General features: G+C 36.6%; 1 protein-coding gene across 2 annotated transcripts in view; it reads right to left on the minus strand.

The window, feature by feature from the left end:
- Nucleotides 1-219: 219 nt before the first annotated feature.
- Nucleotides 220-12,153, minus strand: part of LOC105481413 (phosphatidylinositol-4-phosphate 3-kinase catalytic subunit type 2 gamma) — a 421,186-nt gene continuing 409,252 nt past the window's right edge. For both annotated transcript variants that reach the window (XM_011741018.3, XM_024792846.2), the window contains 2 exons: nucleotides 7,826-7,951; nucleotides 220-655 (listed from right to left, as the gene is read on the minus strand). In XM_011741018.3, the coding sequence (XP_011739320.2) occupies nucleotides 503-655; nucleotides 7,826-7,951 (279 nt within the window). In that variant the 3' untranslated portion in view covers nucleotides 220-502. The remainder of the gene's footprint in view (nucleotides 656-7,825; nucleotides 7,952-12,153) is intronic.

Here is a 12,153-nt window from a genome sequence, read left to right on the forward strand (position 1 = left end):
GACAGAAAATAATACAGCATTCTGCTGAAATATACCAATTCCCTCAATAAGTAAGATTATGAGTAGGTCTATAGGTATATATAATTTAAATTTTAAAAATAGATTACAGGTATACCTAGATCTTGAATTAATTGATGAGGTTTATTTATATGATTGTATTTCTTATAAAATACATTAGAAATACTGCTTTTAACTGTAGGCACACAATTAAAATATGTTTAATTTAAAATATATTAAAATCATTTAATAAAGGTCTTTTATTATTTTACACATCAAATTTCATGCAATCAGTACTCCACTGAAGGAGAAAAGATTATGGAAAAAGCAATGAAAGCACAGGTAGAAAATAAACAACACAAAAAACTAATTCTGATTTTTTTGGTGTCCTTAATACCCTGTGCTATCTTTGACAACAAAGATGCCTTACTTACGAGATTCAGAGGCCCAGAAGTGGAAAAAAATACAAGTAGTTAATGAATAATGCATATGTTCATAGCAATGGTCAAATTATACTGTTTCCTAATGGGTACCATTTTTCTTCATCGAGTGGGACACTACAGAGTTGGATGTTAATTGCTCCCACAAACACAGTTTTACTCTTCACAATAAGCATTAAGACATGTCCTTGGAGCTCTGTGACTTCATCATATACTACCTAAAAAGGGAGAAAATAATGAAAATATAATTCAGAAATGCTTAAATACATCTCTTTTTTGAGTATTGCTTTTAATTAAAAAAAAAAAATTAGCTGCTAATATCTTGTACCCTGGCATAGATAGGTTAATGTCAGACTCTTTTATTTCTAACTTTTATTCTGAAAAGCTAAAGGTTCTGCTAACATAACAGAGTTTAATGACAGGCTATTTTTGTAAGAATCCTAGAATTTACTGATTCTACTAAGAATTGCCCACTCTATATTTAGAAAGATGGCAAATTACTCTCTAGGAAGAAATTTAAATATTCTTTACCTTCTATATCCTGTAAATGTACAGCTATTATGTATTCATAAAAATAAAAAAAGAACATCATTCTTCTGTGTTGAAGGTTACTGAGGAAAAACAGACCAATTTTTTTTTTTCAATTTTAGATTCAGGGGAATAGACGTGCAGGTTTGTACCAGGGGTATACTGCATGATGCTGTGGTTTGGGCTTCTAATGATCACATTACCCAAGTAGTGAACATAGCCCCTAATAGGTAGTTTTTCCACCCTTGGTCTCCTTCTTCCTTCTTCCCTCTTTTGGAATCCCCAGTCTTTATGCTTCCCATCTTTGTGACCATAAAACAGACCAATTTCTATGATTTCCCTTTGCTACTTAAATGCAGCACAATGATATTTTCTTGTACATGTGCAGAAGTAATACTATGGTTATTTATTCAAAATTGCTAATTTTTAAATTATGAAAATACATGTTCATTAAATAAAATCTGTATGAAACAAACAAACAAAAAATACCAAAAAGGAAGAAAATAATTGGAATTTTCACCATTGGGAGATAATTACAGTTAACATTTTGATGTTCTTTTTGTTTTCTATATATAATCACTGATTCAGAATATGACTTGTAATTATGCTTTATATACAGTTTCATGTCTTGTTCTTTTTTTGTGACTTTTTTTTTTCAAAAGGGATCTGTTCAGCTGTCCTTTCATAACGTGCAGGAAGTAAGTTACAGGTCCATCGGCAACCCGCAGTGGTAAAGCAACGTAAAGGTATATTACTGCAAAGAAATTATTTATTTATCATGAAAGGAGGAGAGAGCTGAGTGGAAATCTGGCATGGTTACCAGGGAAATGTCTTAGAATACATTTAGAAAAGGAATTTCATATACTGCTACAAACTTGCTTGCTTTTTACAGGCAAGTCACAAGATAGAAACTTTCTCAATATATGCCAACAAGAAGCAGAGGAGACGACTTCAGAGGGCAGCCCTCTGAGTTCACTGGGCGGCCTCCCCTGTGGGCACGGATTCAGTTTCCAGTACTTTGCACAGCATAGGCCTACCTTTCATTACATTATCAGTGAAATTCAGTTCCAGATCAATCTGCTAGTGGCTCTGAATAATGATTCACTTAATAAGTAAATAAGTTCAATCAAAGGGCATGAGATACAATCTGATATGCGAATGCGGTCTACCCTGATCCATGTGTGTGCTCTTGGCTACCTCTACTCTCATTCCATACAGGAGATTATGGTTTAGTTTTCTAATGTTGCTCATTCACATTATTCCATTTCACCTATTGAGTTTTCCTGGGATAATAAAGGATTTTAAGAGTTACCTTAAAAAAATCTCAGAACCCTACCACTGTAATTCATGTTTTTTAACAACTGGACACCCAATGCTGCCTGGAAATCTTTCCAGGACTTCCGAGTAAACTCCTTTTCCTTTTCTCTAAGTGGCTATTTTGAACTGTCTGAACTATTCTCCATTTTTCTTCCTGCATCATGTTCAGCTGATGAACTCCTCTCTTATTTTACAGAGAAGACAGAGAAAGGAACCCTCAAAGTGTGACTGTATATGATGCAGAAAAATGGGGACGTCTGGCTAAGGACTCTGTGAATTGTATGAATAAGTCATAAATTGTAAGTTTTTAAAAAACATATCAATAATTTATATTTTCATGAATCTGTTGTCAACTGTGTGTTTTCTCATTTGCATAATGATGATAATAATCCTTACCTTTTAGCATTATAGGGAGGAAGAAATGAGATAATGAATATAAGGCCTGCTACAAAGCCTGGAACATATTAGACACCAATAAATTATAGCTGAAAAAGATCCATCAAATACACAAAAAGGAACAGTTGTTTCTTAATATTTTGCATCAATTGACTGGAGAAAACCCTTCCAGACAGAATTGAGTCTCCCAGGTATTTAGCAAGCTAAAAGCTTCAAGAAGTGACTTTAGGAATTAATTGCTTTCCTGGTTAAAATACAAACATTTGAACTTCCAAAGTTTTTTATTACTTAATATATTTTTTCCCTTGGTTTTATTAAGAAAAGTTACTTTCTTAAAAGTGACTGAAGTTTTATAAACATGTAATCATTACACATTATAGTTGATAAATATTTATTCTAATTGCTTTGGCGCATCCATAATGTTGTTAAATAGTAAGTACTCTTTTTAACTGAGCAAAGAATAATTAGTGGCTAATGTTAGCAAAGTACAGAGATGATTATATTCTTTGAGACCTTTTGTCAAAGGATTTAATATATATTCTGCATACTCAGAACCAAAAAAAAAAATGGTTCTGGTACATACTCAGAACCAAAAATAAATAGCTCTTTTAATTTCTCTTTCTAATAATTTTTACCTATAGGCATGAGCTAAGTCTTTACTACCTTCTGACAAATAACTAAATGTGTGGGTTTGGAATTATTACGTCTAATAGAAAACACTTAAGGTAATTCATATCTATTAACATATACGGAACATTCCAAGAATGTACTGAACATTAGTTGACACAAGGGTCTAGTAAATAATTCTAACGTGTATTTTCATGATTGAAATGAGAGAACAATAAGATAGGAATTGAAGTGTCTCTAGTGCTTGTGGGAAGTGGTAGAGGAGGCAGGATAATGAAAGAAAGAGTTCAAAAGTGAGAACAGGAATACTCCGTGGGTGGAGACAGGTAGGAATAACACAGCATAGTGTAGTGCGGTAACCATGAGCTTTGGAATCAGGCAGTTCTGGGCTTAATATATAGTTGTGTGACTTCTGGGTCACATTGTCTTCACCTACAAATACAATTTTCATCACGTTGAAGTTGCAATAAGATTATAACACAGATAACAATAACTATAGCTTACTGAGTGTGCCATATACTGGGCATTGTGCTAAGTAATCACTGTATATTCTGCAGGATATTTTAAGGCATGTAAAATGCATAGAACGTTCCTGTTCTGTTCTTTCTAATTTTCCCTTTATACCTTACAACAGAATAATATATAAGAAAAGATTGCAATATACAAAATATATTGATTATAAGCATGTAATTTTGTCATAGGGTAGAAATTCTGTATTTCTAATGAATTGTGAGAAAAATGATGGTTTTTAACAAGATGGCAAAAGTAATGGCATGGAAAGAGGCTTTGGAGCCTGGAATCTCAGCTCTGCTTCTTCAAGCTGTATGGCAGCTCCCTGAGCACTCACACCCCCAGCCCCAGCCCCATCTTGAGACCAGCCGTGCCTATCACTGGGATTTGTAAATGACAGGGGTTTTCAGGGAGACTGCTGATGAAGCCTTATGGGGCTCACTCTGCAAAGGGTCAAATAGACAAGCTTGGCCCTGCATCAAAGCCTCAGTATGTGAAGGGTGGAGACTCTGTCACTTGTCTGTGTCCCCGACCCAGCCTTTCTCATCTCTGGATATTAAAGAGAAAGGAGGATAGGAATAAAAATAAAAAGAACTATTTTCACAAAAGGCTTTGTAAGACATTGGTATGCAATGTAATATCTTCTTTGTACTCCTCTAAGAGATTTATATAAAGAGGAGAGTGAGGTCATCCTCTCCCACTTCACAGAACAGTACACGGCTTTTACAGCTTGAGAAATCCCAGCTGTGGTGAGTGGTTGATGCAGCAGTACTCGGCGAGGCGACGGAAGCGGAGGAAAAGTTTAAAACAAGGTAGATGCCCTGTGATAACTCACTGGGCTCTCTAGTCAGCACTGGGTTTATTGGTAAAGACATCTAGTAAGGTGTTCTTGAGGTTGCACACAAGAGACTGAGGAATTTGACACAAAGATGGGGTCCTACATCACTACTGAGGGCAAAAGAAAGTAAAATCTGAGTTAAAATCTAGTGTGCTTCTTTGCATTTCTTATAAATATTCTTGTTGTGTTGATACAGACACAGACTGAAGAAAATTAAATTAGCCATTGTGGCCTTTTTTTCCTTTTGGCTCTTGGAATTCAACCAGCTTCGTTGCTAGAATTGTTTATATGATGTAGAAACCTCTTACTGTCCTAATGCCTACACTACTAAAATCGTCACTTATGCACACACTACTTCAAATTTCTGCTTGATTGGACTATGTTCTGATTAGAATTGGCTATGCATGGGCCATGGTTTTTGAAGCAATTTAAAATGTGTCCAAAGTATAAAGTGTCTATTCATGCGACAAGTATAGATCAATTGAGAAAGATTTGTAGTGATTTTTAATCAGTGGGGTATGGATGTGTGAGGACCTAGATTATTGCAAGCCCTCAGAAAAGTTATGTGCACTCCAAGAATTATAAAGTAATCTTCCACGAATATATATTTACTACTGTTTTCTTATAATACATAAAGGTTGAAATAAAACACAAGTTTATTTAAATTATTCTGAATTGTTAGTGGCTTCTTGTTATTACATATTTTCTTATACTGAAAATGCTCACGCCTCACACAGGGTCTGAGAAGTTTCTTGATAGTGAGGCATGGAGACTTGTACTCAAAAAGTATGAAAAGAAACAATGATATATTGTTGGGAGGTGTACACTTCTCACTGTTGACATCATGACAAATAATAGTGTGAAAATATTTTTCCTTACTAGTTTAGAAGAATCTCTTTCTATATATGCAGTATATACATGTATTTGCATTTTACACACACACACACACACACACTGTCACATATAAAACTGCCCCGAATATTTATTACACATCTTTTTAGAGGTAACTAAGTGTTAAAAATATTAAAAAGGATAAGACATTTACCCCGCCCTGGAGAAGTTTATGATATACTAGAAGAAAAACTGTGTAGGACTGAAGAAAGGATTATAAATGTGGTGTGAGTCCACGAGGTGACAGTGTTCACAGAGTTCACATCTGAGGTCAGTCTCAAAAGCAGGCAGAGAAGAGCAGAGAGAGGTGAATGGTGGCATGAGTTCTATCACAAAATCCTAAAGTCCATTCAGGGAATGACAAGCTGTCTGGTATGATCCAAAAATATGGCTAAGTATGGGGCAACAAAAATAGTGTAAGAACACAAATATTCCCCACTGATTTTTGATAAAGGTACAAAAGAAATTCAGTGGAGGAAAAATTGCCTTTTCAACAAATAGTGCTGGAATAATTGGTATCCACAATGGGGAAATAAAGAGCTTTGACTTAAACATCACATTTTATTAAAAATTTAACTCAAAATGGATAATGTACTTAAATGTAAAATGTAAAGCTATACAACTTTTAGAACAAAATGTAAGAGAAAATCTTTGAGACTCAGTGCTAGGCAAAGAGTTTCTTAGTTTTGACACCAAAGGTACCATCTATAAAAGAAAGAATGAATGCAGGAAAACCTGATCTAAAAGTGCCTATAAGATATTCAGATAGAGCTCTCCAGTAATCAGGTAGAAGTGCGAGAGAGGCTGGGCGTGGTGGCTCACGCCTGTAATCCCAGCATTTTGGGAGGCTGAGGCGGGCAGATCACGTGAGGTCAGGAGTTTGAGACCAGCCTGACCAAAATGGCAAAACCCCGTCTCTGCTAAAAATACAAAAATTAGCCGGATGTGGTGGTGGGAGCTTGTAATCCCAGCTACTTGGGTGGCTGAAACAGGAGAATTGCTTGAACCTGGGAAGTGGAGGTTGTGGTGAGCTGAGATTGCACCACTACACTCCAGCCTGCTTGACACAGAGTGAGGGGCTCCATCTCAAAAAAAAAAAAAAAAAAAAAAAAAAAAGCTTGAGACAGAAACCAGGGTTTTAGGAGTCAATTCAGATGTAACCTACCTATAGGTGATAGATAAAACTTTGTGGATCCATAAGATAATTGTGGGAATATGTACAGGAAGAGGAGATGAGGGTGGATCATGTGACTTCAGCAAACAATAATATTTTAAGAGAAAGAATAACAATGAAGGAAAATGAGAAAGTAGTTAGTGAAAACGGAAGAGAATTAAGAAAAGATACAACTCAAAAAGCGAAAGGGAGATTTCAGGAATGGGGGTGTGGACAGTAGTGCTGCTATATAACTGATCCAGGCACGAGAGCCTGAGGGCTCTTTGGATTTGGCAGTTAGTACTTTATTCAAGGGACATCAATAGACTCCTATCAATAAAGGTCAGAATCCACACTGCAAAGCATTCAAGGGTGAAAGGGAGAGATGAAGGGAAAGCAGGTCATGTAGGTTAATTTTGGAAAAGTTTGGAGGTGATAGGGAGGGAAAGAAAATTTGCTTAGCAAGCCTGAGTTGGGGAGTTTTTTGTTTTTGTTTTTTAGTATTTCTGAGTGCAGGATCCTGTGGATGAGACAGCCATAAGAAAAGGAACACAAATAAGGAGCTGAGCAAGGTGCAGAGGAGATGGGAAAGGATGGAATCAAGAGAATAAATGTAGGGGCTTGCCTTAGAAAGAAGTTAGGGAGTTGAATGTTCAAATTGCACATTACAAATAAATTAGAGAGCTATTTATAATATACATTAACTTCCATTTGTATTTTGTATTTATTTTTTAGTTTTTCAAAAGGGATTTTATGAGATTTACTGTTATACCCAAGGTAGTATATGATAAAATTATTAGGTAAGGAAAATCAGGTAAAGGAGAATAAGGTTAGAGAAAATAAGATGAAGTCAGGAATAATGTTAGTATGCAAAACAAGTCTTGGGCTCTTGCTGGAGGTTAGCCACAACTTGCAAATTGGTTTATAAGAGCTTTGAAAGCAGTATCTGTATTTTCCAGTGCCCATAGCATCTAGAAGAGTGATTAGCATACTGCGACTATTTCGGAAAATATCTTTCCTTCATGAAATAATGCTGCCAATTACTGCAAATTTTCCATATTTGGTTGTTAAGCTGAAAAAAGGTGAGAAAAATACAAAATGACTGGACAAAAGATGACTCATACTTACAATTTCATTGTAAGTGGGGTCTGTACATTTTGGAACAGATTTTGTTTTCCTCCTACGAACTTCACTGGGATATGGTAAAAGATAAAATTCAAGATGTGCACTGGGCGCAGAGCCATCTGGGAGATGCTGCAAAGGAAAATGATTATAAATATTAATGCATGTTGCTATCAAAGAAAACAAATACAGAGCTACTAAATATCCAGACCAAAGGCAGGATCAGGATTTATTACAGTCATTTTGTTGATCTGAAAATAAGAGAAAATCAAAAAGAAATTCATCAATGCTCAAAGATAATTCCAAACTACAGTTTAAAAGAGTAAAGCTGGCCATCTTAAGTGTTGTGTCAGACAACTATATTTAAAGTCCAGTACATATAATTTACTTTAATTTTTTGCTGTAAAATCTAAATTTTCATTTTGACAGATATGGTAAAGAGATAAATATTAGCCACAAGCAGAGACAAAAATATAAGTGCCTCAGCATGCTGTACACCACTTTTGAAAATTAAAAATTCAAGTTCAACATATAAAATGAGATGTAACATTTAATAATATGTATATGTATATTATGCAATATCACATTTTAAAATAAAATATAGTTAAAATATTAATTAGAGCTATAACTTTAATAAACTGACAAGATTTAAAAATGATAATAATTTTATGATCTAAATTACACTAAATTATGTTGGATAATCTCTTTTAAATTGTGGTCTATGGTGCTCCAAAAGTTGCCTAAGAAGTTGTCTGAATAGCATGACTGAATGGGTGGATCTCCGGACCTCCACTCCCCAGTTCTTCCTTAAACTCTCTCCTCCTCAGCTACCCATCCTGGCTTCAGAACTTGTTTCCACCTTTTCCATCTTGCCTTCAAATCTGTTATGGATATGTTAATTTCTAAATAGATCATTTGAAGAACGACTCCCCTGTTTCAAAAATCTGGAAACCATCATACTTGAAAAAAATGGATTTTACCTTTGTGATCTTGACCAACTGTAGAGTAAATGGTACTAAAACTCTGAATGTCTAGTTTTATAAAATAAGAAATATTTGTATAATTTATATTTAAAGTAGATGATTTAAAAATAAAACTTGAGGAATTGAGTGCTTATTTTGTTTACTAATTCTATTAAATCTAATTTTAAAGAAATATATTTTAATGTTCTGAAATACAGAGATGTTCACATGTGAAAAGCCAGTGCACCCCCACACTCAGCTCCATTAGCTTTAATTTCACATCTTTCTTCAGAACTCACAAAAGCATATAGTAAAGCAAGAAAATATGATATATATTATTACAGGACTAAATTTTATTCAGTTCTAAATGACACATTAAAAATTATATCATTGGGAGTTTGGGTTTTTATTATAGTTATTAACAAATAAGATAAAATATATCTGGACACACTCATTTGTCAATTTTAAGAACGAGGACTGGTACTTTAGTGGAGCTCAAGGTATACCTCTGCCATTTGATATCCTTCCCCAGGAGGGGAAGCACTGAAATCTATCAATGGTATAATGAAATCTTCAGTGACACAGAAAGAAGTTGCTATTAATATTTGGGAGTAGATTTTTTTTTGGTGAGAAGAATGAAGTGGTAAAAGTGTTTCTGCTCTGTTTAACTCTCTGTCTTATCTGTCTTGGAATTTGAGGATATCCTGCCTATAATCCCTAGATACTGCAATTTAGTGGGTAAAACATGTTTCTGGAAATGGATTTTCTGATTGCAAATCTGGGCCCCCAAATTTGCCAGCTATGTGGCTTTAGGCAGGTGTGATGGTTAGTTTTGTGTGTCAATATGGCTGGGTCATGGGATGCCCAGGTATCTGGTTAAACATTATTTCTAGGTTTGTCTGTAAGGGTGTTATGTGGCTCAAGCACTGCATAAATGACCTAAAACTTCTATGTGTGCCCTGAAGGAGACCCTTATCTCCTGTACTGTAGGGCTGAGATTGCTTAACACCAAATGCAGAATCTCAGCTTGACACTGGTTTAATTACAATGCAAGTTGAACTCCAAGCTTCATGAAGTGTCTCCTGTTAAAGTGTTACTGTTTAACAGTAACTGTTAAAGTGAAGCATTGATGAGATTCTGTAAGTTGGGATGGCGGTTGTGTATAAAGTCGCTGATCAAATTTGGGACATGGAGCTCCTAAATTCTGATGAATCTTCTTTTCTAGTGGAAGTGGCCTCCTTATCCCCAGTGGTATCTCCTTCTCTACTTCATCTCCACACTCGGGGAGGATCAGCTCTGCACTGTCTAAGCAACTAGAGATAGCCTCCTCTGAGACAGCTGCTATGCAAGACAATTTTAATTCTCCTGAGAAACCCTTTACCTCTACCCCATCTCTCATCTCTCTCTGCTCCTAGCCCCATAACCAAACTCAAATCTCAGCTGGCCCCTAAAGTTGAGGTTCAAAGTATGACCCAGGACGATGTGTGCTACACTCCAAAAGAATTACTAGAGTTTTTTAATTCATACAGACAGAAATCTGGGTAACAGGTGTAGGAATGGATACTAAGAGTGTGAAACGATGGTAAAAAGAACATAAAGTTGTATTAAGTTAAATTTTTTTGTTGTTCCGGGCTCACTAAGCAGAGATTCTTCATTTAATGTTGAAGCTTGGGGAATCAGAAAAGGTTCTAACAGTGTGTTGGGTTGGCTGACACATGGACCAAAAGGTGGACAGGCTGGACCTGCCTTGATTTAATGTAGTGGAAAGGATTAAAAGCATAGGGAGAGTGGATCCATCATATAAGACCTACTCACCCACACTGAGAGTAATCAGAAGACACAATTTTCAACAACACTGTGAGAAATAAATTTGTGAGGGGAGGCCCAGCATCCTTGAAAAGCTCTGTGATCACTCTTCTCTGTAGGCCAAGCCTCATAGTAGGAACTGCAGTCATCGAATTGGGAAACTTAAATGCAAAGCGGGTAATTAAACCCCAGTGTGGCAGGGGCCAAGCTGCCTTGCTAAACTGCCAAGGTCAGGGTGAGTGTGGTTACCATAGCGGACTGCAGGGTCAAAGCAGCTATTAGAACAGTCTGATTCCTGTAGACCCATGACGTAGGCTAGCTTTTATGTGTTCCTTGAAGTGAAATCCATAGGAAGACTACAAATTCTTATTTGATTTTTTTGTAAGAAAAAAAACTCTAGGTCAAGTGAATAAAATCTTATCTGAATCATAAAAACAGAGAGTTGTGGCCTCTCAATTCCTAGACTTGAATCAGCTTACAGATCCAGAAACCCTTGAATGAAGGACACACTGGGTCCCCTTGAGAAAGGACTCTTGGATACTATCCAAAATGTATACTGTTAGTCTTTATCCAAAGGGACCTATGGGTTTTTCCAGGATAACTGTGCACTAGGGGAAAGGATATAATCAGATCTTTTGGGAACTACTGGACACTGGCTCTGAACTGACACTGAATTCAAGAGACTCAAAATGTCACTGTGGACCACCAGTTAGAGTAGGGGGCTTATAGAGGTCAGGTGATCAATAGAATTTTAGCTCATGTCTGTCTCACAGTGGGCCCTGTGGGTTCTCAAACCCATCCTATGGTTACTTCTTCAATTCTGAAAGGCATAATTGGAATAAACATAGCAGCTAGCAGAGTCCTCACATTGGTTTCCTGACCTGTGAAGTGAGGGCTATAATGGTGAAAAAGGTGAAGTGGGAGTCACTAGTGTTGCCTCTATGTAGGAAAATAATAAACCAAAGCCATGTCACTGGGGGGATTTCAGAGATTAGTACAACTATCAAGGACTTGAACGACACAGGGGTTGGGGTGAATCCCACCACATCCCCACTCAATTTGCCTACTTGGCTACACGGATGAATCTTGGAGAATGAGAGTGGATTATCATCAGCTTAATCAAGTGATAACTCCAATTGCAGCTGCTATACTAGATGTGGTTTCACTGCTTACACAAATTAAGACATCTCCTGATACCTGGTATGCAGCTATTGACCTGGCAAACGCTATTTGTATCAATACCTGTTAACAAAGACAACAAGGGGTGCAGTGACTCACGCCTGTAATCCCAGCACTTTGGGAGGCCCAGGTGGGGGGGATCACCTGAGGTCAGGAGTTCGAGACCAGCCTGACTAACATGGAGAAACCCCATCTCTACCAAAAATAAAACATTAGCTGGATGTGGTGGCACATGCCTGTAATCCCAGCTGCTTGGGGGCTGAGACAGGAGAGTCACTTGAACCCAGGAGGCAGAGGTTGTGGTGAGCCGAGATGTGCCATTGCACTCCAGCCTGGGCAACAAGAGCAAAATTCCATCTCCAAAACAAAACAAAACAAACAAAAACA

Source organism: Macaca nemestrina, chromosome 10 (assembly GCF_043159975.1).
Source record: "Macaca nemestrina isolate mMacNem1 chromosome 10, mMacNem.hap1, whole genome shotgun sequence".
NCBI lineage: Eukaryota > Metazoa > Chordata > Mammalia > Primates > Cercopithecidae > Macaca > Macaca nemestrina.